The following is a 27,433-nucleotide window of genomic DNA, read 5'->3' as shown; positions in this document are numbered from 1 at the left end:
GGGGAGGTGGGTGGGTGGGGGGGGGGAAGAGAGAGATGGTAGCGAGAGGGACATCCAAAAAGAGAATTGAAATGCACTGTGCAAGAAATGTTTTTTCGTTGCCTCTTTTCTTCCACACTTCCGTCTGGAAGCACTTGATCTCGACTCAATTGCCAACTTATGCAATTCTTTGATTCCCTGGCTCTCTCCAACTTGTTCACCAAAGTAGTACCTAACGGCGGCAGAGTGTCGTTTGCCATTGCTTTCTGCGTCGCTCAATACCCATCCGATACATCAGAAGGAGGCTAATTTCAACATACACACACACCAAACGTTCCTCGTTTCCACATCTCATTTACACAACGGACACTTTTTATTATCTTTCTCTCCTACTCTCATACACACGCAAACACTCACGCACTCTCTCTTGTTCTCTTCTTTTTTTTGAATACCAACAACCATCATGGTCAGCCCCTATCATCGCTCTGATTCCCCCCTGGGACGCATGATTTCTTTGATCGAGACCCCTGGCTCACCCCTTCGTTTCCTTATTCTTGATTGTCCCACCGAATCAACATTGCCATATTACCTCGACGAGTTTAAGCGATACAATGTCACCACTGTCGTACGATGCTGTCAGCAAACGTATAATGCCAATCGACTGAATGATCAAGGTATCCAAGTACTCGATATGCCATTCAAAGATGGCGGGGCAGTAAGTTATTTTTTGCAATGGGATTCCCTTTTCCGGCAGTTACTGATATACTTTGCACGAGTTTAGCCACCTCCGACTGTGGTGCGAGATTGGTTGGCCCTTATCGATCGTGAATCCGCAAGAGCAACAAGTCATCCTGAAGATACACCTCCCACCGTGGCTGTCCATTGTGTAGCTGGTTTAGGAAGGTAATGTGATATCATACATACAAGGGGATCATGTATACTTACTTACTCATCACTACGTATATAGAGCCCCTGTCTTAGTAGCTATTGCTCTCATTGAATTCGGTATGGAGCCATTGGACGCTGTTGAATACGTGAGAAGAAAGCGTAGAGGAGCATTCAACAAACCACAAATCTCCTACTTGGTACGTCCTTGCATCCAAAATACATATCTATCATCCTCGTCCTTACATATACATGTCTTGATTAGGATACATACAAACGATCATTGAAACCAAAGGCCACCGCGGGTACATCATCGCTCAAGTTCTCTCTTGGAAAAATGTTTCGATTTGGAGGTAGCGGCAACAAGAAACAACAAGAAACAGTAGCCACCCATTGAATACATGGTAGATCATTGATCTTTATTACTACTACTTTTGAACCCTTTTTGTTATCGATCTCGTCAATACACAACATGTTTTGGATTATTAATCACAAGTGTGCTGCATATAAGTAACAACATTATTCCTTCATGGTCAGGTGGTCATTGTTGTCTCAAACAGAGTGTCATCCGGCCCACACCGTGCACTGTGTAACTGTAACGGTAATACACGCTTTGCTTATCGAGCACGTATCATATCACAAATCTCGGACCAATGGCGGTAATAGCTTTCACTAGCCACAGTAGTACACACATCCCTTGTTGCGCGTATGACATTCAAAACTCCCACAATGTCGATCCATTTAAATCACCTCAAAATAAACATTCGATCCCATCACTTATGGAGGTATTGGCTCGTCGTGCCGTAAGTTGTTTGAAAAATGACGTTTACGAGAAAGAAGTTGCTATGGTAACAATGGACAACACACCTGCTGAAATACATTCTCGTCCAAATTGCTTTATGAGAGTCATAATAGAGAGAACGAATACAGCTTGATGGCACCAAAAGCAATCGAGTTTTTGGCATTACTACAACCCCAAGAGCATGTGCTTCTGGAAGAAATCACGACATCCATGCTTAGCATAACACAAAAGACACTATGTTTGCAACAATGATCCGCTTATTGAATATGGAGCTTGGTAGCTGTTCAATGGGAGAATAACTTGACAATGACTGTCCAGAGACTGAATCCTACTTTATTAGGGTAATCTTTCAAGTCCCGCGACTAGATCTAGTAGTAACCTCGCATTATTTTTGGGAGACGACAAGTGATGTTTGGAAACTGAGGTCTTAATATAAAGTACTCTTGCTTGTGAGCTTTTGCTATCTTGAGAGACTTGTTATTGTATCATGTGTGGATACTGTATAAAAGCCGTTATTGGTAACCGGGTAATTGCCTATTTTTGGGATCTACTAGATCTAGTAGTTGTTAAAAGCATGTTTCCAACCCAAAGAGTCAACCTAGCCAAACGCGAATCGATTGTAAAGATGCTTCAACTTCTGTATATTTTATTAGATATTGATATAAAGGATGTAGGCGTCTTATGAACCCTCACTGAAACCTAATACATTGAACGATCACATCACCCATTCAGGGACACGAGGAAGTAAAGGTCCTGTTGATCATTGCCCAATCGCAACCAATTCGAGTGGGAAATCCAAATGCTTTCGTGATGGATGTTGAAACGATCACCTGCCTACCTAAAATAGCCATTCTACCACATTCTTGGGCCATGATAACGTTATCCACGTATTCTTCGTTAAAGATCAATGGCCCTACGATTTCGTTGAATTGTATTATTAAAGCCTTTCCGCCGTGACATCAATCATCACTATCTTAGTCAAGCCATATCCAAATCATGTTTTGAACTTTTATATCAGGAGAAGGGATGTATACATGGTGGTTTGCATTATGCAAGTACATAGGTGTGTCCTCGGCTAGTCTCATTCAAAGATCCATCTAACCAAACCCGTGATTGCTTGTTGGTATGACCCACCGACGATAGGCACGTGCTGGCAGATGATCCCCAAAGGAATTGACCGATACTTAACAATGACAGCAGCAAAGTGATGGGATAATCCTTGACATCAGGCACAAGCTACTTGCAGCTATTCAACTTAAAAATCATGCATGTCAACAGAAATGTGGCAAAGGCAATAGGAGTGATACTTACATCTCGATGATCATCCAGGACACGGACCATGCTTGTATCGCCAACGTCATAATGAATGGAACAACCCCATATTCATTATGTTATGCTTACAGCTTCCTTGTTGCTTGGAGACCATGATCAATGTCTTGTTGCCAAACTGCCTTGTGGATGACGACCACACCTTAAATAACAGCAACCTTCACACGAACCTATTAGATTGTGCCTTGAATAATAAAACAAGTACAATGCCGAACATGGAATGATGCTTTGAGTCATCAGGTGGGGGAACAGCTATTGGTACTTGTAACTGGAAGCATGGCTATGAATCTTGATTCGCCATTGACCCGCCAATCGAGTGACATGCTGACGCATTGAGACCATGAGCTAATGAGTGGCAGCAGTTGGTATTTGATAGTGTGTGAATGGAGGAGGTGGTCTTACCTTACCTTTGAGAAGAGCAGGAGTAGAGGAGTAGAGAGAGCTTCTTGGTCCCTGAAATTGCGTCTGGTTTCCATGCCGACGCCACCCATAAACCACTCTTGATGCACCAGCGAGTTTCATTTGAAGTCATAAACACGTATAAACATGCTACCCTCATCTCTATAATATCATTTTGTCTGTATGGTTCTATAGCAGTCTTGATCCATCGCAACTATGCTTGATGTTCTCGACAGCCATGCACGTTCGTTGGTTGCCATGGAATCAGCTTATGACATTCAATAATAAAGTGGTCAGCTCTACGCAGGTTATGATTTCTAGAACAGTCGTTAACTAGTTTAAAACGATGCCCCAGCAAAGGATAATTTGATCCTGTTCCTTGTTGTGATCAAGTAGGATGATGTTTCTGTGTTTGAGCGTTTTTCAGTCAAATCTCATCGGATCAAGAAAGTTGAATGATGGGCATGCTGGGCTGGAGCAGGACAATCGTTCGTATGCATTGGATTGGGCAACAAAGATGATTGGAAGGACTGGGTTATTAGCTGGCATTTTAGGAACTACTCCTAAATAGTGTACAAGTATCATGCATCGCCTGTGCTGAATGACTCAAGTTACACAAACACGCCCTCTGCATCTTTTGCTCTATTATAGTCATACTACTTTACATTAAACAAAGACCACTTCTCATATAGCATCACGCTTACAAACATAAAGGTGCCTGTATCTCCAAACTTTACAATCAAACGTGGGCTCTTTAATAGATCAACGTGCTTGTCGGGGTCAAAGGAATCTTGTGTCAAAGTATGAAGTTCATCGTGGCTAATCCCAGATTTCGCAATGTCGCTACCAGCCAAACTGGATCCGGGGCTCAACCTCTTTCGACGACGACCAGAAAAATATTTTTTGGGCTGTTTGCGACATTGAACGTGAAACTTTCACACAAGGTGCTGTTGGCCAAGCCGAGCCCATTGCTCTAATAAAAACCCCACGTTTCATTGTAAAGTTTGGAGATACAGGCACCTTTATGTTTGTAAGCGTGATGCTATATGAAGAGTGGTCTTTGTTCATTGTGAAGTGGCTAGACCTTGATAGAGCAAAAGATGCAGAGGGTCGTGTTGTGTAACTCAGCTACGTTTGCATGAATGAAAGGGTCAATGTATAATTACTTTATGGATCATCTAGGAACAGGCATGTATTGCTAGCTAACGGCCACTTTTATCCAATCATCATTGTTGCGAGATCCACTGCATGGGAACGATGCCCCTGCTCTAGACATTCATTTCCATGATTAAAGTAGGTTGATCCGAGCTGATTTGACTGAGCTGCGGTCAAAGAGAGATTACATCACTCTGGACATAAAGCACGCTCGATGTAGCTCAACCGATGTAATCTTGTGTGAGCGTAACTCAACCAAATCAGATCGGATCAACCTACTTTAATCATGGAAACGAATGTCTAGAGCAGGAGCATCGTCCACCTACAATAGAATGCACAAAAGTTGGGAATGCACAAAAGTGGCTCTTAGCTGCCAATGTATGACATAAAGTGAGCGTTGCGTACCTTTATGATACTGGAATAATACTCGAGCCAAAGCATACAACACCTATTTTGCAATCATGGATGAAGGGTGATCATGACGACAGCAATCAAGTATAGGATGACACAATTATCCCTAATGACTCTATATGTTTCGCCCATATGTACCCTATTCAATTTGGCTATATTGTTCCCTTATGTATCATGTACGTACATCGTCCACAATGCCGTGTCTACGTGTTCTTCGACTTTTTATTGAATGAAAATTAGATTCAACGTAATACTTTGGGTATCGTACTATCAGCTTAGATGTGCAAGGGGCGGATCACTTGGTTGTTTTCTGCATTGAAAGGGGAACTGCAAACGTGAAAGGTGGAAAGCGAGATATCATATATTTGGTAGGGGGGTTGCACAGTAGGTTACACAAGTTGGTTCAGGAGTGGAGATGCATAACTAATCGATCGATGTGATGCGCACAGACCTAATAGCTTAATTACGAGGGCTGTTCTCAATTGAAGTCTTAAGCAGTGATCTTTCTTATTGAGCTAAGAGTATAGAATATCGTTGAGGGTACGTATAAACAGTAATAGCTGTAGCAAGCGGGGTGGCATGGAGTGCACGAATTGGAGCGAACAGGAGGAACAAAGAGACCACTCTTCTTCACTTCCACTTCACAAAAAAAGGTAAGCTTGTCTCCATTTACAAACTACAACGCGTTAATTGCTGGCATTCCTTACAATGTACAGCGTTCATTGGGGTGAACATGTGGTCAATGGCGACACTTTCCAGTTGCAGACATTCAACAACAACCACGCGCGCGATCTGCCCATGACTCAAGCTTCCATTGCAATACAACATGTACGTTCCATGGCTGCATTACTTTATTATTCAAGTTGGACATTGAGGTACTAAAGTTCACGTGTAGTTTGCTGTTCTCTCCTTATACAAGTTCCAAAGGGGGCGTCGTGTGTCGTGTGTGTACTTTTCATGGTTGCCATCAAGGAGAGGTCCCAACAAAGTGTTACTATGGGTATGTCGACATGAAAAGCGAATGCTATTGTTACCTTATACTTCATTTACTGTAGCTTGGGCACGTTGGATGATGTTACCTGTGGCAGCAACAAGTTACGGATCTCAAAGCAAGAATGCTGTATGGTTGGCTCAATGGTATGCGTGGTATTGGATCTACAGAGCAAAGCCTGTTAATTAACGAGCCTTGCAATGAAACAGCAGCAGCACCTACTGGATGGCATGGATATACGGTTTCTATTTGAGGCAAAGATGCTATTGAGAAATACCACAAGGTAAGAGCGTTCATTATGATGGGATTGGTTGGATTCAAGTGGACTTACCAAGCGCCATACAGTGGCAGAGCCTCTTTCGGCAATACTATTATTATCACGGCTGCACGTCAAGGATGTCATTGTATAGTACTGTGCTCTCCTGGGGAATTTTGGCCCGGAAACAGTGTGACTCAAGATGCGATGGCAAGGCCAATTTGAAAAGGCATCCGCTGTGCACACGGCCTCCATCCAAGTACGGCTATTGATTTCCTTGCCTACAGAGAGAAGGTGGATATCTCTTATGATGCCAATTTCAGGATCCAATGAGAGTATAGTACATATGGTGGCATACCTTGGCGCTGCAGGCTGATTATTATATTGCCTTCGGATGGTGTATTTGGTTGCAATACCTTGTGATCACCATGGCTCAGGTATGTATGACTCTCATGCTTTTGGGGGACCTTTGCTGAAACGCCTACCATTATTATTTAGAGGGACCATTGCAGAGAGCTACTTGTCTTTTGGTGCTTTGGAGTTTACAAGATCACAGCTATGATTGCTAAGTATTGTTGGATGAGTTTGGACAATTGTTTATGGTGCATCTTTTATAGGTGAATCATGTCAGCCATGGGGAAATGTTTATGTCTTTGGTGGTGTCAACCTTTATTGCGTCTCGGGTGGTTGGTTACCAAACAATGGGCGATTTCTCTGGAGAATGTCAGCCAAGTCTTTTATGAGTGGATTGTATCAGCAACAAACAACAGCATCCATATCGTTGGTTCCATATCAAGCTTTATCCCATCATCTGGTTCTTCTCGTTATCGGCAATTCGGTGGGCATCCTGAAATGAAGGTCTCTTATCGATTGATCACATCAGCAACAAGGAACAACTTGTGTATCTTTGATATCAGCAAGCTTTCTATCTCTTGGTGGTTCTGGTTATTGGCGGTTCCTTTGATGGATCTCTACAACTATACGTGTCTTATGGATGGATCATGTCATCAACAAGCGATGAGAGTCCACGTTGACATCTTTGGTGTTACCAAGGTCATTTATGCATCTCCTCAAGGCATTCATCGTCAAGCTGCATTCGATTTCCAATGAAAAACGATTGCCATTCACATCGCTCTTTAGCCATATGTACGTCACTCCGCAGCTAGGATCTGGTTTGGGCTTTTCGATGCACAATGCTTTCTCGATTTGCATGTGGTCTTGGGCAGCAAGGATTGTCTCGTTGTCTCTCTTTGTAAGGGCTCTTCGGCATCATGTAAGTATGCTATCTTTGGTTGTATCAATATTACTCAACCTTCTCACTGCATATGCCCATAAAGTATCGTTCCATCGCTTTCAAGCCGAGTACCACCGTAGCGGGCCTTATCAACAAGCGGACGATTGCAAAGAACCGGCTGGATTTGGATATCATCAGGATTGCGTGCATATGACTATCATTGGTAACTGATGATCCGTTCTTTTCTACAATGCCTACCAACATCCTCTTTTACTATAGTGTGCGGACTATTCAGCAAGCTACTTGTCTCGTGGTCATTTGGGGTTTTCATGGATGCAGCTGTCATTGGATGTCAACATCTTTTCGTGCATATGGATATCATTGGTAAATAGTGGATGATCCGTTTTTTGGCTCCAATCCCAACCAACCCCCTTTTTTATTATAGTATGCGGGCTATTCGACAAGCTACTTGTATTCTGGTTCTTTGGGTTATCATGGATGCAGCTGTCATTGGATGTCGACGTGTTCGTGCGTATGGCTTTCATTGGTAATTGCTGATTCATTCGTTCTACAACGTCTGCCAACCTCCGCTTTTAGCTTAGCATGTGGGCTATTCATCAAGCTACTTGTCGTTTGGTCCTTTGGGATTTTCATACATGAAGCTGGCATTGGTAAATAATGATTCATTCTTTCTTTCAATGCCTACTAACACCCTCTTTCATGTGGGTTATTCAGCGAGCTACTTGTCTTGTTCCCTTTGGATTCTTGATGGATGCAGCTATCATTGGATGTCGACAAGGTTTTATTCATTTGGCTTCATTGGTAAATAGTGGATGATCCGTTTTTTGGCTCCAATCCCAACCAACCCCCTCTTTTATTATAGCATGCGGGCTATTCAGCAAGCTACTTGTATTTTGGTCCTTTGGAATATTCATCGATGCAGGTATCATTGCTAAGTATCGTTCTATGTGTTCGGGAAAGTGTTTACCGTGCATCGTTTATAGGCGAATCATGCCAGGGTCAAAGAGCAACGTCTATAGCATCCTTCAGTGTCAGCTTGCCTTATTACATCGTTCGATGGTTTTCGTTACTGTACCACCTATTGGACACTTCCTTTTATTTGCATCTGCAGCGGCAAGGCAACAAGTTCTATACCTTTTGGTGTCGCCAAGTTTTATCTCGTCTTATTGTGGTCCTAGTTGTTGACAACTCTTTCAATGGATATCCTGCTACGCATGCCTGTTATCGGTGGATCATATCAGCCACAAGCAAGAAGCAGCAATGAGCCACAGAGCCCACATCTTTAGTGTCAACAACATTTAAATGATCCTCTGGTGTTCTCGTTATTGGCCAATTGATTTCAAGAGCCCTCTTCACCGCACGTATCTTATGGATGTATCACATCAGCAACAAACAACAATGTTACGTGTCCTTTTGGTGCTGTCAAGGTGTATCCATCTCTCATGGCATTCATCATCAAGTATCGCTTGGAGAAACGGCTATCAGGATTGGTCACTGTGTCGGCATCTCCACAGCAAGGAAATGTGTTCTCATTACTGGGTGGCATCAAACATCGTGGATTCTCATATGACACTGGCTAAGTATTGTTACCATTACCTCAAAGATAAATTAGTGATATGCAGTTTTATAGGGCCATCATTCCATCAAGCTATAATTTCGCATGCTCTTTGGTGCTATCAAAGTCTCTCCTTACAGCTGTTAATGGCGAATCCTATTGAATTGGAAGACGAAGATCAACATTTGAATTTGGGTGGGTGTCTCAGAAGCAAGCAAGCGATCTCTATCTTATAGTTGGGGTTGTCAAGGATACCGTTTCCATGGTTTTGGAAATCAGCTACCTGCAAGTCGTCTCTTTATCGGTGGATCTTCAGAGCAATGTTTTTATCGGTGCCATGGCGGATCTCATTCCTCAAGTACTTGTATGGATACCTTGGACGTTCTCTTAAAAGTGAACATTCTCATGTGTGCTATTTCATCAAGACCGGATTTATTTGTTGCGGTGCATGATGTGTCTCTCATGACGCCTACTCAAGAAGGTCGCTTGATGGCAGCTACTACTCATATGGCGGATGTTTATTTGCTATGGGTAGAACGGGATGGTGCCTTACTCTTTTGTGTAAAGCATCGTTGGCAGCTATGATTCATTTGCGACAGTGTGGTCAGCCCTATCATGGCCCTATCAATTGCATTTGAGGATTACTGCCTTAGCCGTTGGAAGTTAGACTGTTACTCAGTGGCTTTGTGGTAGATATGGGATCATGTATTGCTTTTCGCTCTTATGGGTCGGCCTCTGTGGGCGTGGGATGCTATCCTTTTATCAGACCGAACATGTTGGCTCGAGCAGCACCTATAGAAGATGCTGTTGTTTACAATGGCAGCCCCCGTTATCCGGCTTGGTGCACCGTAGGGGAGAGGGTGACGGCAAAGCCTTCGCGTGGCCATCCTTGTCAGTACATGGGTTTCCATGGAAGCTAATTTGCCACCTTATCATTTATATATTTATTACGCATTCATGAGCATCACTAACATATCAAAGACCTCACGTTTGATTGTATAGTTTAGAGATACAGACACCTTTATGTTTTACCTATGCTGTAAGCGTGATGGAGTTGCTTTTTCCTAATGGATGGTGTCGGCTGCATGAACAGAAAGATGAAGAGCTGCTGAGTGTAAATGGCACGTGGTAGTTACACACGAACGTCCTTGACAGGTTATTGCACACATGGATCATGATCATGATTGCCTTGAGGAAGGTAAGTAAGAATACAACATCCAATAGTGAAGGTGTGTCGATGTTTGTGTATGGCAATAATGGCCCCATATCGCATTTGGATTCTGCGGGAGTGTCGAGTTGCATAAAAAGTGACGCGCACGGACCATGCTTAATGCCTTCACAGCCGGGTTAGAAAGTTACGAGGGCATGCATAATGAAATAAAACATTATAGTGTATGGGTATGTGTTTGATTGGTAATGTAGAATTCACGTTGCTTTAAGCAGAGATCAAACCATTCTTTATTCATGATGCATTCGTTGGATGGGCATTACTATTTGAGAGCCACATACATAATGCTGGATCAACAACAATACCAGCAGCAGTACACGATGATGATGTATATTAACGATGCTTTTATTCCTGAATACCCTATACTTTTACTGCAACCATATTCGTCATAGCCATACAAGAGCAACACGTTATGACTTTGGGGCAAGTGGTGTTGTGTGGAAGCTCTCGACTCAAGCCGCGAAAATCAAAGTGTGGCGCCTTAGCCATTATGAGGTGTGGGGTCCATGGAGACTCCGCTCAATTTTAAGTTCAGCTGCGTCGCGTCCAGAAACAAATTACTGCGAATCACTCTGGCAACCTCCACCTTTTTGGTCTCAACTCAATCGATCGACTCGCATGGCGTGCGTGCTTTTCCTACTATCACGATGTTTTGGCCAAAGTAAGTTGTTTCTATCTTTTCGTTGTGTTGCTTATAATACCCACCATGCCTTGTTTGCAGCGCCTTGGGGGACCTAATGGTGTGCATTGGAAACTCTTTGCCCCCTCACCAGCCCGGTTTCCACACAAGGCTTCCATGAATCCCAGCAGATCTTGATACGGAGGTAGCGAGGATGTTGGCCATTCCTCGTAAACTGGCTGCCCACCACGTGTCGGCGTGTTGTATGGGCGTTTGGCCGAGGACGAAACGCAGACCGGTAGCAGTGTCCAGGGTGCACTAATAAAAGACCGCTATCCAAAGATACCAGCAAGTGGCTCTTGTTTGGGTAATGCCAAAGGATTCATTGGAAGGAAACTAGGAGGGAAGATAAGTATTCTTTCACCTATTTGCTCTCGCTCACAAGAAACATGCTACACTTTTCTATCTCAAAGACACAAGCATGGTTTCTTCCAAACGAGGTTTTGGCGCGTCAAGTCCCGGCACCTTAAAGTGGCATTTACAAGCGCCTCGTCGACCTGGAATTGGTGCCTACAGGTAGAGGTTGGGGATGGTTGAGTAGCGACCTTCTCGTTGGTCATCCCTGTGAGTACTGAAGTCTTGGCTTTAGGAAACCAACAGCTACTTGTTTATTCTAGTACATATCGTAATCATTAAACCATGTTCTTTGATTAACATACATTCTTGTCTTTGCATGTCTGATACTGTAACGCACTATCAAGTACGTAAATTGAAAATGAAAACTCACGATCCTAGTGATGTTGTTATGGTGTGCTCATCTTATCTATCCATGTTGTCGTGGTATCGATGCCATCATTACCAAGTTTCATTCCATGCATTGTTTTATATGTAACCAAGTCTCTACTTTTATCCTGCAACTAAGATACAATGCTGTTGAAATCATCCAAGTGGAACAGCTGCCCACCTCAATCATTAAATTACTGTAGTAGTAGCCTTTGCGAGATGCATCATCATTGCGCTTGATCCACATGAAAAAATAGAGTGCTTATCCTTATTACAAGACCGATCACAGAGCCACTTTTATCATCCCATCATCTAAGCTATAATCCACAAGCAGCAATAAGAAAGGAATAAGCTACATAGATAATTGCATATACATATTGATCGGTCACTCATCCTGAAACTCAATGCAGGGATTACTACACTTTTTCTCTTCTCAAGGTCTTCCCACTCCCCACTCCTCTTTATTGTATCACAAAACCTATATACTTCTTGCATGACCGATAACCAAACCACCTTTATTATGCCATCTTCGAACCAATAGTATGTAATCCACAAGCTAGCAAAGTCCAAGCGTGTAATAAACAATGTTTTATTTCATCTAGCTATCTTGCTACATCGCTACCACCGTCCTCGTAGTCGTCGTCCGTCATCATCCGTACTCGTCACCGGCCGTCAATCTCATCCGTCACCCAATATCAAAAACACACAAGTTGAAAAGAATGAGATCTTGCAGGCTTCCTTTTGAATCTCGTTGTCGTTATCATTGTCATTGTTGTGAATGTGGTGATCGTCGTAATCGTTATTGTTGCGAATGTCGTAATCATCGTAACGGTCGTCTCTATAAGTAAAAAGCAGCCAAGTTAGACCATCTGATACCGGGAATGATGACGATTTGTCGTACCGTTAGGCGATCCTCTCTAAAGAAGAAAGCAAATCAGAAGGAATTCACAAACCAAATCACCACCATACGAGCAACGTCGGGCGATACCTTGTTCTTGAGAAAGCACTGCACGAATCACGCAAGGCCAGTTCGATCCATGGCAAGGAAGGACATCACTTACGTAGAGTCCAGGCTCATAGTTGTTCTCATTCATCCTCTCCAAAGAAAGAATGATCCCCAAATCCTTCCAATCATTTCCCACCTCATGAAAAGAAATCCTCAAGGGAAAGAACGAGCCTATCACGAGAAGAGCGTGTTGGTTCACAATGATGTCAACACATTCACAAGCCCTTGCAAATCCCCTTTTACCTCAACACGGTGACCATGCTCTTCCAACAACCCATCGTCATCGACCCATCCTCAAGTCAACGCAGGCCTATAGAGCCCTGGACGCGTTACAAGAAGCTTTTCCAGCACACTTGACTAGTGAAGAGCGACGCAGCGGCCACTTGATACAGGCTGGGACTTGAACCCAAAGAGATGATGATGATGCCCCAAGTTGCATTGTCTGACCAAAGAAACCTATTCAACTCATTATTAGCACACACGTACAATGAACACCTTTTTCATTGTTTGTTTCATTGTACTTGCCTTTTCCGTATACACAAAGACTCTTTGTTGTTGGTTACTGGAAACCGAAAACCATGGTGTAGTAGTGTAGTTGAGCGAAACAAAACGCCAAACCAGCCAACGTCTTGAAACCAAACTTGCCCTCTATACAAGCTAACACGTCAATGGACCCAGGTCGGCTGCAACATTGGACTCTGAATGTACCTGTTGACACCAAGCGTAAGGCGGGAATAGCAACGACCAAGAGGAAGCAACCGTATCGCCATGGCAATAGCCAACCCACCCACCACGCTCATTCCTCGGCACTTGGACACACTCTCACTCCTTGACGATGCATGTTCAGAACTACAATAACACCTCACAGTCAACAAGAGCACTTTTTGATAACACATTACCTACCTTGATTGGAATGTCGGTGAAAGCGAAAAAGCAGAGGAGGGAGAAAGAGAAGAGTAGCGTTGTCTCAAGTCGTGGAGCTACCGTCCCCAAGTTTAAATCCCCTACTGCTATTACACTGAGGCCACTCAATTACCCTATACACACCATCCACCCAAACACACAACTCACCCATCATCATCAGCACCCTCACGATAGACAATAGGTACACGTAAATAAAATAAATGATCCTCACGTATAGCAAAAGGGTGTGTGTCATTTTACACTTTACATGATAATGATGATCCAACAACACCCATTGTTGCCATACTACCATGTCACCTCGAATCAAGAAAGTTCAATGATGGGAATGATGAGCTGGAGCAGGACAATTGTTCGTATGCATTGTACTGGGCAACAAAGGTGAATGGGAGGAATGGATTAATGGCTGGCAGTTTACAAATAGCTTTGCAAAATGATTTTTGTGAAATTGGATGATGTTTTGTGTTTGACTCAACCAAATCCTCTCGGATCAAGAAAGTTGAAGGATGGAGATGATGGGCTGGAGCAGCGGGATTGTTCACATGCATTGGATTGGGAAACAAAGATGATTGGGAGGAATGGACTATCAAGTGGCAGTCTTCGTATAACTAACCAGATAAATTTTTCTGATTTTGGATGATACTTCTGTGTTTGAGCGTTTTTCAGTCAAAACACCTCGAATCAAGAAAGTTAAATGATGGGCATGCTGGGCTGGAGCAGGACAATCGTTCGTATGCATTGGATTGGGCAACAAAGGTGAATGGGAGGAATGGGCTATCAAGTGGCAGTTTACGAGTAATTAATCAAAATGATTTTTCTGATGGTTGGGCCCATGTCTATCTAAGCGCGTGTAAGCTAAAATAAGGAAAACGTGCTACCATACCTTCGAGTCCTTGCTTAAAATGAACACACGTACAAGGTATCACCCATTCCCTTATATAACATTCCACAGCTGCCTTATAGTCTACACGTACTATAAAAGACATCGTGAGCGCCACAATACATCCTCGTTTCGTTGCTTTAACACCATGGAGCATATATATTAGTATACAGTGTCGTAGTATCCACCCTAAAACTTGATACCTACAAAGCATAAACACAATTCCAACCATTCCCAATGTCAAAAGGAATGCTCCTAAAAGTCACGTGACCCAAAACAGAAAACAAGAAAAAGGAACAAACAGCTCGTTACAAGCTATCAACTTCCAATCGAGGCTACCAGGGGTCGAACCTGGAATCTCCTGATTCGTAGTCAGGCGCCTTATCCATTTGGCCATAGCCCCTCGACTTATTTTTTGATTTTGAATGTACATGATAGACCACAAAATTTCCAAAAGAAGAAAAGTGACATTGTTTAGTATCGTTTGATAGAGAATGCAGTGCTGGAAGCCCTGGTGAAAAAAAGAAGGTGTTTGGGAAGGTGTGGAGTTAGTAATTTGGCATTGAAGTTGATTTTGTATACTTGAGGTTCAGCATTCAAGGTCAGACAGATACCCCTTTGTAGATGTCATGGGTATGGGTTTACTGCAAGGTAGGCATTGCAGCGTATAAAGTTGAAGTTTCACGAGAAGTAATACACAATGACAACCTCATCAATTCCTTTATTTCCATCATCATCATACGTAACCCCATGTTTGTATTTCCCATTATCACCAGCAAGTGGAATGATTGATAGAAACAGAAAGCGTAAAGATGATTCTTCATTCTAGATGGTAGCTAACAGGAAGCTTAATGTTTATATAGGAAGTAAAAAAGGACAACATTGAAGGTAATGATGTAGGTATTCTCTCTTGTATGGTAAAGCCTTCCTTTTGTACATGCATTGCATCATTGTAAATCGTGTCAGCCGCATTGTATCATTCTCCATGTTTCCTTTATCCATAAAGATCCATCAATTTCTACCATCGTCTATTGCCATATTTTGGGCCGCCACCGCCTGGTCGTCTATTGCCTTGTCCTCTTGGTGCATTACCACCGCCACCTCGCTGTTGCTGCTGCACGCTAGGTTGTCGGCTAAAATGAGCAATCAAACGTTCCTTGATCCATTCTGTGTTTCGTGGACTATAGCTCTAATGATATCATCATGTCAATAAAGAGAGAGGAGCAGAATGCACATGTTCCTTTGAAGATCCTTACTCTTTGGGATGGCTCAAACACCAATGCAACGAATTCCTTGTGGGCATCAATGAATTGGAAAAGATCCTCTGCTCTATAACACAAGCAGCCTCCATGAGTAAATCGATGCATTTGCTTGCCATGGATACCCGTCTTTCCACACCCCCCACTCACCTGTATTGGATTTGACCGAGCCTTGGGTTTTGTTGTTGAAGTTCTTGCTCGTACATTCCAGCGATAGCTATATCCATCCATACATGCATATGTTATTTCTTATCATATCGCCCTCGTCAATAATGGCACTTACCATCCATCGCAGCAGCCACTGTCTCAAAGTCGCTGATGATATCCAAAGTGTCAGCCATACCTGCCTGATACTACCAGTGGCCATACTGCACTTACTAGTATGTGCGTGATCTACAAAACAAAATCAAGGAGGAGGTGCATTTAGACGACGCGTTGGGGAAACCAAAAGCGACAACGGATCGTACCGCGGTTGCTGATCGGGTTGAATCAGAAGAATCGTGTGCGTTGTCTATGGACATGCAAAGTTCAGAAAAGGAATGCAGAGATGGTGGGGGCTCAAGTGAATCGTACCATGAGTATGAATAAAGAAGGTGGAGAGTGGAGAAAAAGAGAGAGAGCACTCACTGCCACAGCCAGACTTGGCGGAGCAAAAACGAAGACCAAGCTGGATGTCATGTGAGTCCACCCAAAGGCCTCCATCCCCCTCCCAATCTATCTATCCGCTTCAAGAATAAATGGGACATATCACTATGAATGTAATGGTTGCTTGTGGTGTAGCTTTTCATGGATCGCATTGCCTGATACATCTACCACTTTCTTTCAAGGAATGTAAAGTAGTTGAAATGGGGTTGCCATAGGAGCATTCAATGTGTGAGTGATACATGGAAGTACAATAGCCATCAACGTTTATTATAGAATGCTGTAACAGTGTTATTCCCATAGGTGCATTGTTGGGATTTAGAAAGTAAAGCTGGTTTTGAACCCATTTGGCAACGAGAGAATGGACGTAGTACATGCTGCTACCACTGATTGAAACACGACACAACCTATAATAATAGGCCTTGCCATGACTATCAACCGGCTGTTGTTCATGGTGGTTATAGTATACAGCTTTCTCATTTGCATAACAAAGCATATCATGCGACGTTTAAACGACATTTGTCCGGTGTAAGATGGCACTCCCCAATGTACGAGGAATCATTCATCCTCCCATTGGTATGTTCAATACTACATTTGGTACAGCATAAGAGACATGAAAGATGCAAGTTCAATTATCGCTACAACATCATCTTCTTATGTGATGGCTTTCACAATGATTGTTGCCGATAGCAACATTCTTATCAATATCATTTGAGTGAAACTGCGATAGTAATGAAAGGTGTATTGAGGGAGAGCGTGCTATGGATTATGCATGAACATGATTCCAAGGCACGTTGCATGATTGGACAACCCAGTGGCTTGTGGGAGGAGGGGGAATTGGACTGAGTTAAAGCAGTTGGATTTTTCTCTTTCCTTTAGTTTCTCTTTCAACAGCAACAGTTATGCTTCGCACAGTGTAAGCGATTCTACGCATGCGTCCTTGCCAACGGTCCATTAACAACACTCTCAATACAGTAAACCCAAAAACGCACGTTCCAAGCGTTTCCTCAAGAATCGCGAAGCCAAGGTCACGGAGAATCCCAAGACAGCCCTGTTTGTAAGAGGATCAACCACCAGTCAAGTGGTGACCGATGCGCTCAAGGATCTTGTAAGATCTCGATACATTGTATGTTTGGAATGATATAGCTAATTGTTTGAATGATGATAGTACTCGTTGAAGCGTGCAAACAGCGTCTACTTTGGCAAAAAGAACGAGATCAAGCCATTTGAGGATGAGACCAAGCTTGAGTTTCTTTCACGCAAGAATGATGCCGCTTTCATGGTGATTGGCAGCCACTCCAAGAAACGACCACACAATTTGACCTTTGTGCGCATGTTCGACTATCAAATCCTCGACATGTACGAGTTGGGTGTTCAAGATTCGACATTTTTAAGCGAGATCAAGGGTCCCAAATGTTCGTTGGGTATCAAGCCATTGATGGTGTTCAACGGCGAGCGATTCGACAATGATGAGACATGCAAGAATATCAAGAACTATATGGTCGACTTTTTCAATGGCGAGGTGGTGGACTCGGTCAATTTGGGAGGTCTTGAATATGTCATGAGCTGGACTGCTACACCTGATGATCGTATCCTGTTGCGCACATACCTCATTCAAATGAAAAAGAGTGGTACAAAGACACCTCGTGTTGAGCTTGAAGAAATGGGTCCCAACATGACTTTTGTGATTCGACGCACTGAAGCTCCCAAATCTGATCTATGGAAGAAGGCTATTCGTGTTCCCAAAGAACTCAAGGTATGTTGTGTATATGGTGTGGCAATGGATAGGTTAAGATTTACTAATACTTTTTATAGCAAAAGAAGGAGAAGAATAAGGAACGTGATGACTTGGGTGATCAATATGGTCGTGTCCATCTTGGCAAGCAAGACTTCAACAAATTGCAAACAAGAAAGATGAAGGGTCTCAAGAGGAAACGAACCGACGATGGCGGCAATGATGATGATGGCGACGACGATGATGATGAACCCATGGCAGAAGACGTCTAGACAAAACATTATCCATATATAACTTATACACATGTACACACACTTATTCGCACACACGTGCAACCACACACGCACACATCCACACAACAACAACAACAACAATCCATTGCTTCCATGTTTTATGCACATTCCCCACCATCATCACCATCAACATCAACAAAATACATGCTGTTCATATTTTATACTTGAGTTTTCCTGTCAATTGTATTATTGGAAATTAGAATGTGATTAAATGTATTACAACAAAGGAAGAATCAAAAAGACAATGAAAAGGGGAATCATTGAACGCGAGACACTGGAAGATGCTGAGTTTGGAGTAGGTGTAGCAGTAGCCGATTCAGAGGAAGAAGCACTGGAAGCCGACAAAGATGCCATTGAAGAAGCGGAGGGTACTGCTGAGGAGGAAGCAGTTGTGGGTAGAGCAGAAGAAGGTGCGCTTGTAGGCCAATGGGTATCGATACAATTGGTGTAGCATTCAGAATTGTCGCGACAATTTTGGATACAATCATTAGCCGAGGTCACTATGGTTTTCCTTTTGTCAGTCTTTTACATGGATGACGATAATGATATCAATAAATGTACATACCACAATCAGCCAAGCAGGTGGTGTTGGAGGGTGCACAATCGCAAGCGGCTTGAGCAATTGCAATGAAAAGAGCAACGCAAAGCGTAGTAGTAGTAGTAAGAGAGAACTTCATGGATGATGAAAGATGCCAAAAGAGAATGAAAATGATAATGATAATGGTGAGCGTGAGGTGCCTCTTTATATAATGTTCCCAATTGCCCTTTTTCGATGACGTTCCGTGACCCGGTAGAATCACTGATTATGTTTTGCGTGTAAAGCGGATGGTCAAATCAGATCTTGGCATAACAACACTCACGCGTAGACAAGGTTTTTCCTTTTCATCATTATGTTGCACATGTATCGGGGTAGTAAATGCGGTCCATTGTCTGTTGACATGCATTGCATTCGCGTGATAAAATTAGCATCATCCATCAGAATAAAGAAAACATGGATAACAAAGGACCCGTCATCATTATGATGTGATTCGTTCTTACGAACAACAACCGAATCAATATGCTTTGCTGTTTTTGTTTTGTATTCACTTGTTTATCAATGATGATGACTCCTCTTTGTAAAGGTGACGACGCATCACATCAAATCACCCGTAGTAGAAGTAGTAGTGGAGTAACATGGGAGGTGTATGTATGTAAGAAAGACCACATGGTCATGCCGTCACTTGCATGAAAGTGACAGGATAGGGTGTAGTATAATCAATGTGCATGTTTGGATGATGATGATGGGCCCAAAGGAATCGATTCCATGTTGTCCAACATCACATGATTGGGATCAAAATACCATTTGTAGATGTTTCTCCTAGTTCTTTCTCCAAACAAAGAGTGCGGGTTCGCATATTGCGGGAACGCGGTTGACCCGGAATTCTGATTGGCTGAGTTGCTTTCCATAGCAACCATCCCCACCACCACCAAGACCTCCCTCCCTCCCCGCTTGTTATTTTTCCTTTTGAACCACCAGCTGCGTACACACATACAATGGTAAGCTCTTTTATTCTTTCAACTATGAATCTATCGCTAATGCAAGTTCTAAAGGTGTTTTCGGTAACTTGGCGACGGCGTTGCTATACCCATCTTGTTCCATTGAGGCGTTGCTCATCCTCTCCAATTTTCACTCTTTGCTTGCCGTCTGGTGTAGCATGGTGGAAAGGGGCGTGATGGCACTCTTTGATGGCCTGATGAGAGCAAGAACATGGACTGGATATACAAGGTGATGTAAGTATGAAACAATGAAGATAGCTTTTGATGCACTGTAGACCTTTTTCTATTTGTATATTGTACGATCGAATGTATCAACGAAAACCAAAAAAGCAATACATATTACATCTTTTTTCGCAACGAGTATGTACGCAATCAGCTCTTGTATTTCATTGCTGTACGTGTATCTCTAATCCATTATCACCTCTTCAGCTCAACTTTTATCGATACTTTTTGAATCCTCTCAGCCTTTGGGGTGATGGCGACCGTTTACCTTTCTTTATTGAGACGTAATGACCGCTCCCTCCTTTGGCAACATGGGCGTGATCTACCTTATACTGTTATACTTCAAGAGGTGAGCATCGTTTATCCATCACCGTGATACGGTCTTATGTCTAATGATGAAACCACAAAGTCTGATTGCATACTAGCCAAGTCTTTCAATTCTTCTTGGATCCTCTCAACCTTAGGGGTGATGGCGACCGCTTACCTTTCTTTGTTGAGACGTAACGACTGCCCCCTCCTTTGGTAACATGGGCGTGATCCAGAGGAAGTTGATGTCTTCTCTTTGTTGCTTTTCCCCGCCAACGAGTTATCTTTGTACCAACATCACTCCCCAATTGAATCATTCAACCCAATAATACCATCTTTCTTAATGAGCCAAATATATAAAGTTGTTCATTGTTTATCACGAATACATTGCCTTGGATAGTGTTCCAATTATGATAGCGTTTTACGGTATACACATAGTGAAAAGTGTTTTTATTTGGCATTGGGTGATTTACGTTTCCTCGTTCTGGATGAAGTAGAAGACGTGGTTGTGGATGAGGATGGGGAAACAAAAGCAGGTGGAATGGGCGTATCATCGACTCCGGATATAAAACTGACGGGGACAGTATTGCTCGCTCGAAGTTTGTCGATGGTGTTCAACATCAATTCTTTGGCTGAATAAATCAATTGTAGGATAGGCGTCAATTGCTTGGACATAAAATCAGGTGAGATAGGGAACGCGTAACGATCAGTCCTTGAGAGACGGCATACATAGCCACAGGGTATATCCATGACCAGCATTGATATCTGTAAGCCTAAAGAAAAAAGATGTCATTAAGACGAAGAGCCATTGGATGGTGGAAATAGGGACAAACCTGAAATAACAAATCCAACGGTGCTGATATCATATCGATTTTGCGGTGCCACAGCTACGAGTCGTAAAAGCATGTTCTTCAATTCCTTGGGTATCTTGAGCACACCTTCCTTGATTTCCTTGGTCCCAGTTGGCCCATCATCACTTAATCCTGCCTCCGTGCATCCAAGTTCCAATGTGTCATATGCGAAGATCATGTCCGGCTTCTTTCCTCGTCGTCGCCTCCGTATACTTGTAATACCAGCAGCTTGCCGATCACTGTTCCTCCTTTCAATCGATGCCTTGCTGTCAATCCCGCTGTCGTGAAGAATCTATCAGCATCCGTATCCACTTTTACACATGTTCTTTGATATCCTACCTGAAGATCTTGATCCTAGCTGGTGACAAACATGATCGTATCATCCCCCAAACATGGTATACGTAGTCGGTCTCACTTTCTCGAGTCGTGGGGAAAAAGCCATATGCATACATGTTCACAACGTCCATGATCGTCTTTTGTATCCATCTTAGATCAGCGTTCTCCAAACTGAATATTGGGCTAGCACGTAGTTGGTCATCAATCTCTTGGACGGTGCGCTATATTGAACACATATATAAGTCTTGTCATTCATAAGGAATGGTGATACGATCAACCTACCATCTTTGAAAATGTGCCAAGGTAAGTCTTGAGATGATCGGGAAAGCTGGGTATGGAAACAGATTGATAGGATTGAATTTGACGTAGCTCTTGCGGTGTAAAGTAAACCTTCCAACATGGATCAGTAGGGTCCAAGATCAATGAGTGGACAGGGCTATAATAAACACAGCTTAGCATCTTTTGATCAACTCTCGTCATTAAAGCAGCAACGTACTGTTCATATTCGCATTCTTGGGCAAATTTTTGCATTTCCTTTTCCACAGTTTTGCCAGTGCTTAGAATCCACATCTTGTCAGGCTGCAAATCATCGTACATTTGTTGGACCTTGTCGATATCAGCTTTGGATAATTTGCGAGCGGCTTCACTGCTGCTGGCGGTAGTAGTCGTATGAAAGGTTGTAGTTGTGGTAGTTTCATCTGTCACGCTGCTAGTGGTATAATTGGATAATGGTGTTGCACTCGTTTGTTGATTTTTGTTGTCATCACTGCGTCGTAGGATAGCGGCCAACACCACATTCCACGATGGTGAATCATTCTCCTGCAACAACCTTCATTCAGTCTTGATCCATCCACACATGACCTGATCAAATGAAAAAACCTACCATGGGGATATCCAAAGCTCTTGCCATCTCGATGATACGACGTGTCCATTGACTCTTAAAGTCACCAAAGTCGATATGGGGTTCATAGGTCGATGCAATATAGTCGGCCTCTTCCTTCAGGTACCAGCTCAGTGAAACACTCGTTTGTCCTGAATCGCGCGCATTCAAAAGCGTCGAGCTGATCACTTGATAGTGTTGGTGACATTGAAACGCAAGCAATGTTGGAATAGAATGGCACTCACCTTCTTTGTACTTGATGTTGGGGAATGTCATTGTTGCATAGGTGGAAGAGGAGAAAGCACAAGATGCATGCAGATACCACCACCGCCGCCACCACAAATTAAGTCAACCCCCTCCCCCGTATCCTCGCATTTTTCCACACTTTCAGACATGCACATGCTGTTGATAATGTTCCATCATGTTCACGATGATACCGCACTTGCTTGTTACAAAGGTTGAATAAAGTTGAGCTCAATTGCTTGGACATAAAGAATCAGGTGATATAGGAAGGAAATCGCCCAATTCCCCATGTGAGCTGTTGCATGCACTTTTGTCGCCTACAAAGGAGTCCCAAATTTCTATCAGCCTAGGCATCCTTTTGATATATGAATGATAGTTATACCTACCCCAGAGGGCTTCAAAAACACAGCCGAATGCCATTAGGCACCAATAATGAGCACCTCAAGAAGTGGTAGAGCAATGAAGTGAGCTACAATGCATCATGTTTGGGAATCACATAATAAAGGACATCCTTGAGACTTATCAAAGGCCATTGATGGAGATATGAATACAAGTAGAAAGAACGAGTGTATGACGGTGTTGGTGACAGCAGCCTTGTTTATATATGGTTGGGTATGGGAATTGTTGTCATGATGGATCAAACTGATAAAGTGGTCAAGCATCTTCGAGTAATGAGTCGAAGTGATGGAAAATCACAGCTGATAAATCTACCTGCCACTTGAAGGGTGAACTTTTGTAGGTGACATAAGTATGTCGGTCCTAGATAAATCCACCCATCGCATAAAAAGGAAGCTTTTGTAGGTGGTAAATATCACACTTTTACCGAGCATTTGGTTTTACCTCGTTACAAGAGTCCAATGGTGAGGTGATGACCACACCAGGATTAAATTTGGTACCTTATCAAAGAGCTAATAAAATGTGATGATGCTCATGCGGTCATTGACATGGCCAAATTAGGGAAGATGACAACATTCCTCAGGATCTCATCATGAAAACAATGACTTCAAATGCTATTTGAACAATGACACCACACGGGCGATGTTGTTGGCTTCTCCCTTTATGCATTCAGCGACGTAGCTATGGAGTTGATTATAGACAATGAATGCATCGTAGTCCCCCGCTTGGGATACTGGATCATCCTCATCACGTTCATAGAGTGTGCCATGTAGTTTAGTACTTCCACCACCACGCACAGCCATGGCTGCTAACATCCTTGAAGATGATGTTAATAGCACAAGATCTCTTGTTCAATGTAGCGTGCTATAGTAGGCTTCAACGTTGCCACATGTTAATAACTCTAATAGCAATTTCAAAAGACAAGCATCATGAATGGAAAAAGTTTAATAATGGTACGATGATCAAGAAGAAGCATATTAGTTGGCTCTGATGAGCTAGCTGTTACACAGGGAACATTCCAACCAGGGGTCTTGTATACTACCAAGCTCCTCAAAGGCCAGTAATGGGGATAATGGCCTTTGTGATCCAGACATTCGAGACAGCAAAAAAAGTGTACGACGTATTCGCTGAGCCACACACATTTGGTACCGCATGAATTGCAGTATATGGTACTTGACCATCTTCCCGTTTTGTGTGACATGGCATCGCTCCTTTGTTGTTGGGGTTGTACGATCTGGAGTATGTTGTCATGCAAAGACATGTGCAAACGTGCCATATCTCATTGATAGTGCTGTAGAATCGGACGTATTACAGTATATGCGTCAAGCACTTTACTCTTTTTGGCGCCTCGGCAACAACACGTGGTGCTGTGATCAGAGATAATACAACTACTACTACTTGATCATTTTATGCTGCGTAGTAGAGCGTATGTAATGCTTATACAAGAAGATCAACAAATTGCGTAAAAGCATTCGTATACTCGTATTCTAGAGCATGGTGGTGGGTTTGCTTAATGAAATGGGAAAATGGGTGGTGTGCCAATATTGAGCACCTTATTACAATAAGGATGCACTAACAACAACCAAGGAATCCCGCGGCCTCGGTGATGTACCTCCCAAATCATGCGATCCATATATCGTATACGCATTGTATTATAAAAAAAGGTCGTGTTGTTTTATGCAACATGGTATTGTAAAATCATGGGGGAGTAGTGTGTCAGTAGCATAGCGAACAATATAGCTGGTTTGTGTATGCGTGTGTGTGATACATGGCCCATGATCGCCACGCATAATAACCTTATCAGACCACTGAACATAGACCCAATGATATGGGTCACTAAGGGTTGATTGTTGTCTCGTCGTCGTTGACGGGAGTTGTACAAGGTGCATGACTTTTCCGTCACACCAAGTGAGGTGAGGGAGCGGCAACAGCCTAAATCAAGTCAATCCGATCGCAATGGAAGAGCTGTGGTTGGTTATCATTGTACACAGACTCTTGCGTTGCATGTTGTTCGCATGTAGTGCGCGTGGTAAGGAAATTAATTTACTCGATTTTTGAATGTAGTACCAAAAGTTTGGTTTTAACCAGTGAGAGGTGTTTATGGATATAGTACATCCTGTCACAAATGGATCTGGGAAAAGCGAACTTGTATATAGAAAGGTTGGTGGCGCGTGTCCGTCATACTTGATGTAGAACTTGGTGATCGGGGCCTCATTGAAAAAATGGGTTGATAAGAAGAAGATCATAGATCTCGTAATAGCTAAGGGGTGGGATCGAGAGAGGATCATAACATCAAGTGCCCCATGTCATAATAAAAGTGTCATAATGATGATAGGTTTTTAATCATGCAAACAAGTCTAAAAGTGGGGGCCGGTGACTCTTAATCAATTTACGGGCGATGATGTGATGCAAGCTTATTTACAAATGAAGGGCACACAACGCGGGGATGGGTGATGATGAGCAAGGTTGTACACGATCAATTCTTGATGTGATGGTGGTGTTGCTTGTCTTCATTGTGTGATGATGCCAAGGAGGCTTTCTCGTTATCGGATTCCGTTTTTGCGTTCACCTTGCAACCCATTAGTTGAGCGTATTTGAGCGAAACCATATCTTTGACGATGGACATGACATTATCAGTTATGTCTATGCCAACTAATTCAAGTCGTTCAAACGCTGGGATTCTTACCGATGCGCAGTTGGATTGCAAAAGAAATGATTGAATCAAGGGTGTCCTGAGTATGAGATGATGCATTGCAGGGTATGGATGCTTGCTAATAGCAGTGGTGGTATGTTGTTGACGATGTTGGGTATCTTGTTCATCGATGGGTCCATTGACTTCGAGTGTTGCTAATTGGGGGCAGGATGATAACAAGGCCTCGATGCTATCCTTTACGGTCATCGATGCCTGTTCGGTTTCTCCAGCAGTGGCCAAATGTAATTCTTCAAGGTTTGGTAAACCAAGTGCACCCACTTGAGCCAAGAATTTTGCATTCACAAGACGAGTATCGCAATCCAGACGCAAATGCTTGATTGTTTTGTGATGCTTGGAAAAGAGGCTGTATAAATCATCTGGATTGCCTTGTACATGCCATCCAGTCACGACAAGTGTTTCTAGGCCATGATGATCTTTGGATGCGGAATGACTATGTTGTTGATGGAAACGTCGAGGAGAACGAGCGTCATTGTGCTTCACAATACACGTCTTGAGCATAGGGCATGATACCGTTGCTTGCCGTATAATAGCACCATGATTGATATAGTCATCTGCATCAAGTGTGAGATGATTCAATTGCGGGCATCGTCGAATGATATCCATTAAGAGATGGTGATCTTGCTTGTTTCTCCAAGGATAATCCATCGACAACTCCAATCGAGTCAAGGAAAAAGGAAGAGCTAATTGAAGGGGTCTTCTTGAATAGCTACACGTGTTGTTGGGCGTGGGAGCACGGCGTGTAGTGCGGCCTCTCCATGCAGGGTTCACTTGTATAGCCACATGTTCAAGATCGATACAACTTTCAAGCACAGTCGTCAGCAGATCACTCTTGGATGCCGGTGGATCATATATAGTGATGCGTTTGAGATGTGGGCTAATGCATTGGATTGCACCTGCTAGCGATAATAAAAGCGTTTCTAGTTGAGCGTCATCGAGAAAGGACTGATCTTTAAAATCCAAATCTATGTAAAAGATGAGTTACTCCTTTTTTGTATCTCCACACCTAATTGCTTAATGATAACCTACATAAGGATTGGACAGCTGAGCTTTTCATGTAGTAAAGGAGATTAATCCAAGTATCCATGTCGGTGCAAATATCCACCGATGAAACATTAAGCCTGAGCTCGTTGAAATGCGTATCGGTTGATGCATCGTACACTCGTGGTATGTATGTTTCGGGATAGCGAGTTGCAAATGTCTCCCACATAACGGGCCAGTCTAGAATGTTGTAACACCATTGACGACAAACTCCCATGCACGTAAAGAGATCACGTAAATCAAGGTACTCGAAAATCATCATGGTGATGTCGTATGGGATACGTTCATTGTTGTTGTTGCCATGGCTACCATTGTTGCTGTTGGATGATGATCTCAGCTGTAAACGTGTGGTTGCTTGATATCCGGATCGAAGAAGGCGATAGTATACGTTGTCATGTGGTACTTTGGCAAGCGCTTGTTGATAAATCTCCAATGCATTGTTCAATTGATCTTGTTGACGGTAGTGACGAGCCAAAAGAAGGTACCCATCGGGCATATGGGGATTAGTGTGAATAAACGCACGAGCCAT

At 43.0% G+C, this 27,433-nt stretch overlaps 10 protein-coding genes and 1 non-coding gene across 11 annotated transcripts; 6 read left to right on the top strand and 5 right to left on the bottom strand.

Annotated features, from left to right (window-relative positions):
- Nucleotides 1–442: 442 nt before the first annotated feature.
- On the top strand, nucleotides 443–1,261 carry O0I10_011427 (uncharacterized protein; the record flags this gene model as incomplete). The annotated part of the gene is made up of 4 exons (XM_058491394.1): nucleotides 443–694; nucleotides 761–882; nucleotides 947–1,064; nucleotides 1,130–1,261. The coding sequence occupies 4 exons, from the start codon at nucleotides 443–445 to the stop codon at nucleotides 1,259–1,261; spliced, it is 624 nt and encodes a 207-aa protein (XP_058337878.1).
- Nucleotides 1,262–6,831: 5,570 nt separating this feature from the next.
- On the top strand, nucleotides 6,832–7,317 carry O0I10_011426 (uncharacterized protein; the record flags this gene model as incomplete). The annotated part of the gene is made up of 1 exon (XM_058491393.1): nucleotides 6,832–7,317. The coding sequence occupies one exon, from the start codon at nucleotides 6,832–6,834 to the stop codon at nucleotides 7,315–7,317; it is 486 nt and encodes a 161-aa protein (XP_058337877.1).
- An 844-nt stretch (nucleotides 7,318–8,161) lies between these two features.
- Nucleotides 8,162–8,726, top strand: O0I10_011425 (uncharacterized protein; the record flags this gene model as incomplete). The annotated part of the gene is made up of 2 exons (XM_058491392.1): nucleotides 8,162–8,263; nucleotides 8,325–8,726. The coding sequence occupies 2 exons, from the start codon at nucleotides 8,162–8,164 to the stop codon at nucleotides 8,724–8,726; spliced, it is 504 nt and encodes a 167-aa protein (XP_058337876.1).
- A 38-nt stretch (nucleotides 8,727–8,764) lies between these two features.
- Nucleotides 8,765–9,684, top strand: O0I10_011424 (uncharacterized protein; the record flags this gene model as incomplete). Its single annotated transcript, XM_058491391.1, has 2 exons — nucleotides 8,765–9,042; nucleotides 9,585–9,684. 2 exons carry the CDS (start codon nucleotides 8,765–8,767, stop codon nucleotides 9,682–9,684), a joined length of 378 nt encoding a protein of 125 aa, XP_058337875.1.
- Nucleotides 9,685–9,790: 106 nt separating this feature from the next.
- Nucleotides 9,791–10,910, top strand: O0I10_011423 (uncharacterized protein; the record flags this gene model as incomplete). Its single annotated transcript, XM_058491390.1, has 2 exons — nucleotides 9,791–9,912; nucleotides 10,781–10,910. 2 exons carry the CDS (start codon nucleotides 9,791–9,793, stop codon nucleotides 10,908–10,910), a joined length of 252 nt encoding a protein of 83 aa, XP_058337874.1.
- Nucleotides 10,911–14,784: 3,874 nt separating this feature from the next.
- Nucleotides 14,785–14,857, bottom strand: O0I10_011422. The gene has a single exon. It is a non-coding gene; the product is annotated as a tRNA-Arg (tRNA).
- A 615-nt stretch (nucleotides 14,858–15,472) lies between these two features.
- On the bottom strand, nucleotides 15,473–16,054 carry O0I10_011421 (uncharacterized protein; the record flags this gene model as incomplete). Its single annotated transcript, XM_058491389.1, has 4 exons — nucleotides 15,473–15,643; nucleotides 15,711–15,783; nucleotides 15,864–15,930; nucleotides 15,997–16,054. The coding sequence occupies 4 exons, from the start codon at nucleotides 16,052–16,054 to the stop codon at nucleotides 15,473–15,475; spliced, it is 369 nt and encodes a 122-aa protein (XP_058337873.1).
- A 1,203-nt stretch (nucleotides 16,055–17,257) lies between these two features.
- On the top strand, nucleotides 17,258–18,362 carry O0I10_011420 (uncharacterized protein; the record flags this gene model as incomplete). Its single annotated transcript, XM_058491388.1, has 4 exons — nucleotides 17,258–17,271; nucleotides 17,331–17,463; nucleotides 17,524–18,111; nucleotides 18,171–18,362. 4 exons carry the CDS (start codon nucleotides 17,258–17,260, stop codon nucleotides 18,360–18,362), a joined length of 927 nt encoding a protein of 308 aa, XP_058337872.1.
- Nucleotides 18,363–18,599: 237 nt separating this feature from the next.
- O0I10_011419 (uncharacterized protein) lies at nucleotides 18,600–19,060 on the bottom strand (the record flags this gene model as incomplete). The annotated part of the gene is made up of 2 exons (XM_058491387.1): nucleotides 18,600–18,883; nucleotides 18,949–19,060. 2 exons carry the CDS (start codon nucleotides 19,058–19,060, stop codon nucleotides 18,600–18,602), a joined length of 396 nt encoding a protein of 131 aa, XP_058337871.1.
- A 1,837-nt stretch (nucleotides 19,061–20,897) lies between these two features.
- On the bottom strand, nucleotides 20,898–22,790 carry O0I10_011418 (uncharacterized protein; the record flags this gene model as incomplete). The annotated part of the gene is made up of 7 exons (XM_058491386.1): nucleotides 20,898–21,220; nucleotides 21,281–21,576; nucleotides 21,638–21,855; nucleotides 21,917–22,070; nucleotides 22,131–22,453; nucleotides 22,518–22,702; nucleotides 22,760–22,790. 7 exons carry the CDS (start codon nucleotides 22,788–22,790, stop codon nucleotides 20,898–20,900), a joined length of 1,530 nt encoding a protein of 509 aa, XP_058337870.1.
- A 2,839-nt stretch (nucleotides 22,791–25,629) lies between these two features.
- On the bottom strand, nucleotides 25,630–27,433 carry O0I10_011417 (uncharacterized protein; the record flags this gene model as incomplete). The annotated part of the gene is made up of 2 exons (XM_058491385.1): nucleotides 25,630–26,828; nucleotides 26,893–27,433. 2 exons carry the CDS (start codon nucleotides 27,431–27,433, stop codon nucleotides 25,630–25,632), a joined length of 1,740 nt encoding a protein of 579 aa, XP_058337869.1.

Source organism: Lichtheimia ornata, assembly GCF_029851405.1.
Source record: "Lichtheimia ornata isolate CBS 291.66 chromosome Unknown scaffold00089, whole genome shotgun sequence".
Taxonomy (NCBI): Eukaryota; Fungi; Mucoromycota; class Mucoromycetes; order Mucorales; family Lichtheimiaceae; genus Lichtheimia; species Lichtheimia ornata.
The sequence above is the reverse complement of the archived record's forward strand: the minus strand, read 5'-3'. Positions and strand labels throughout refer to the sequence as shown.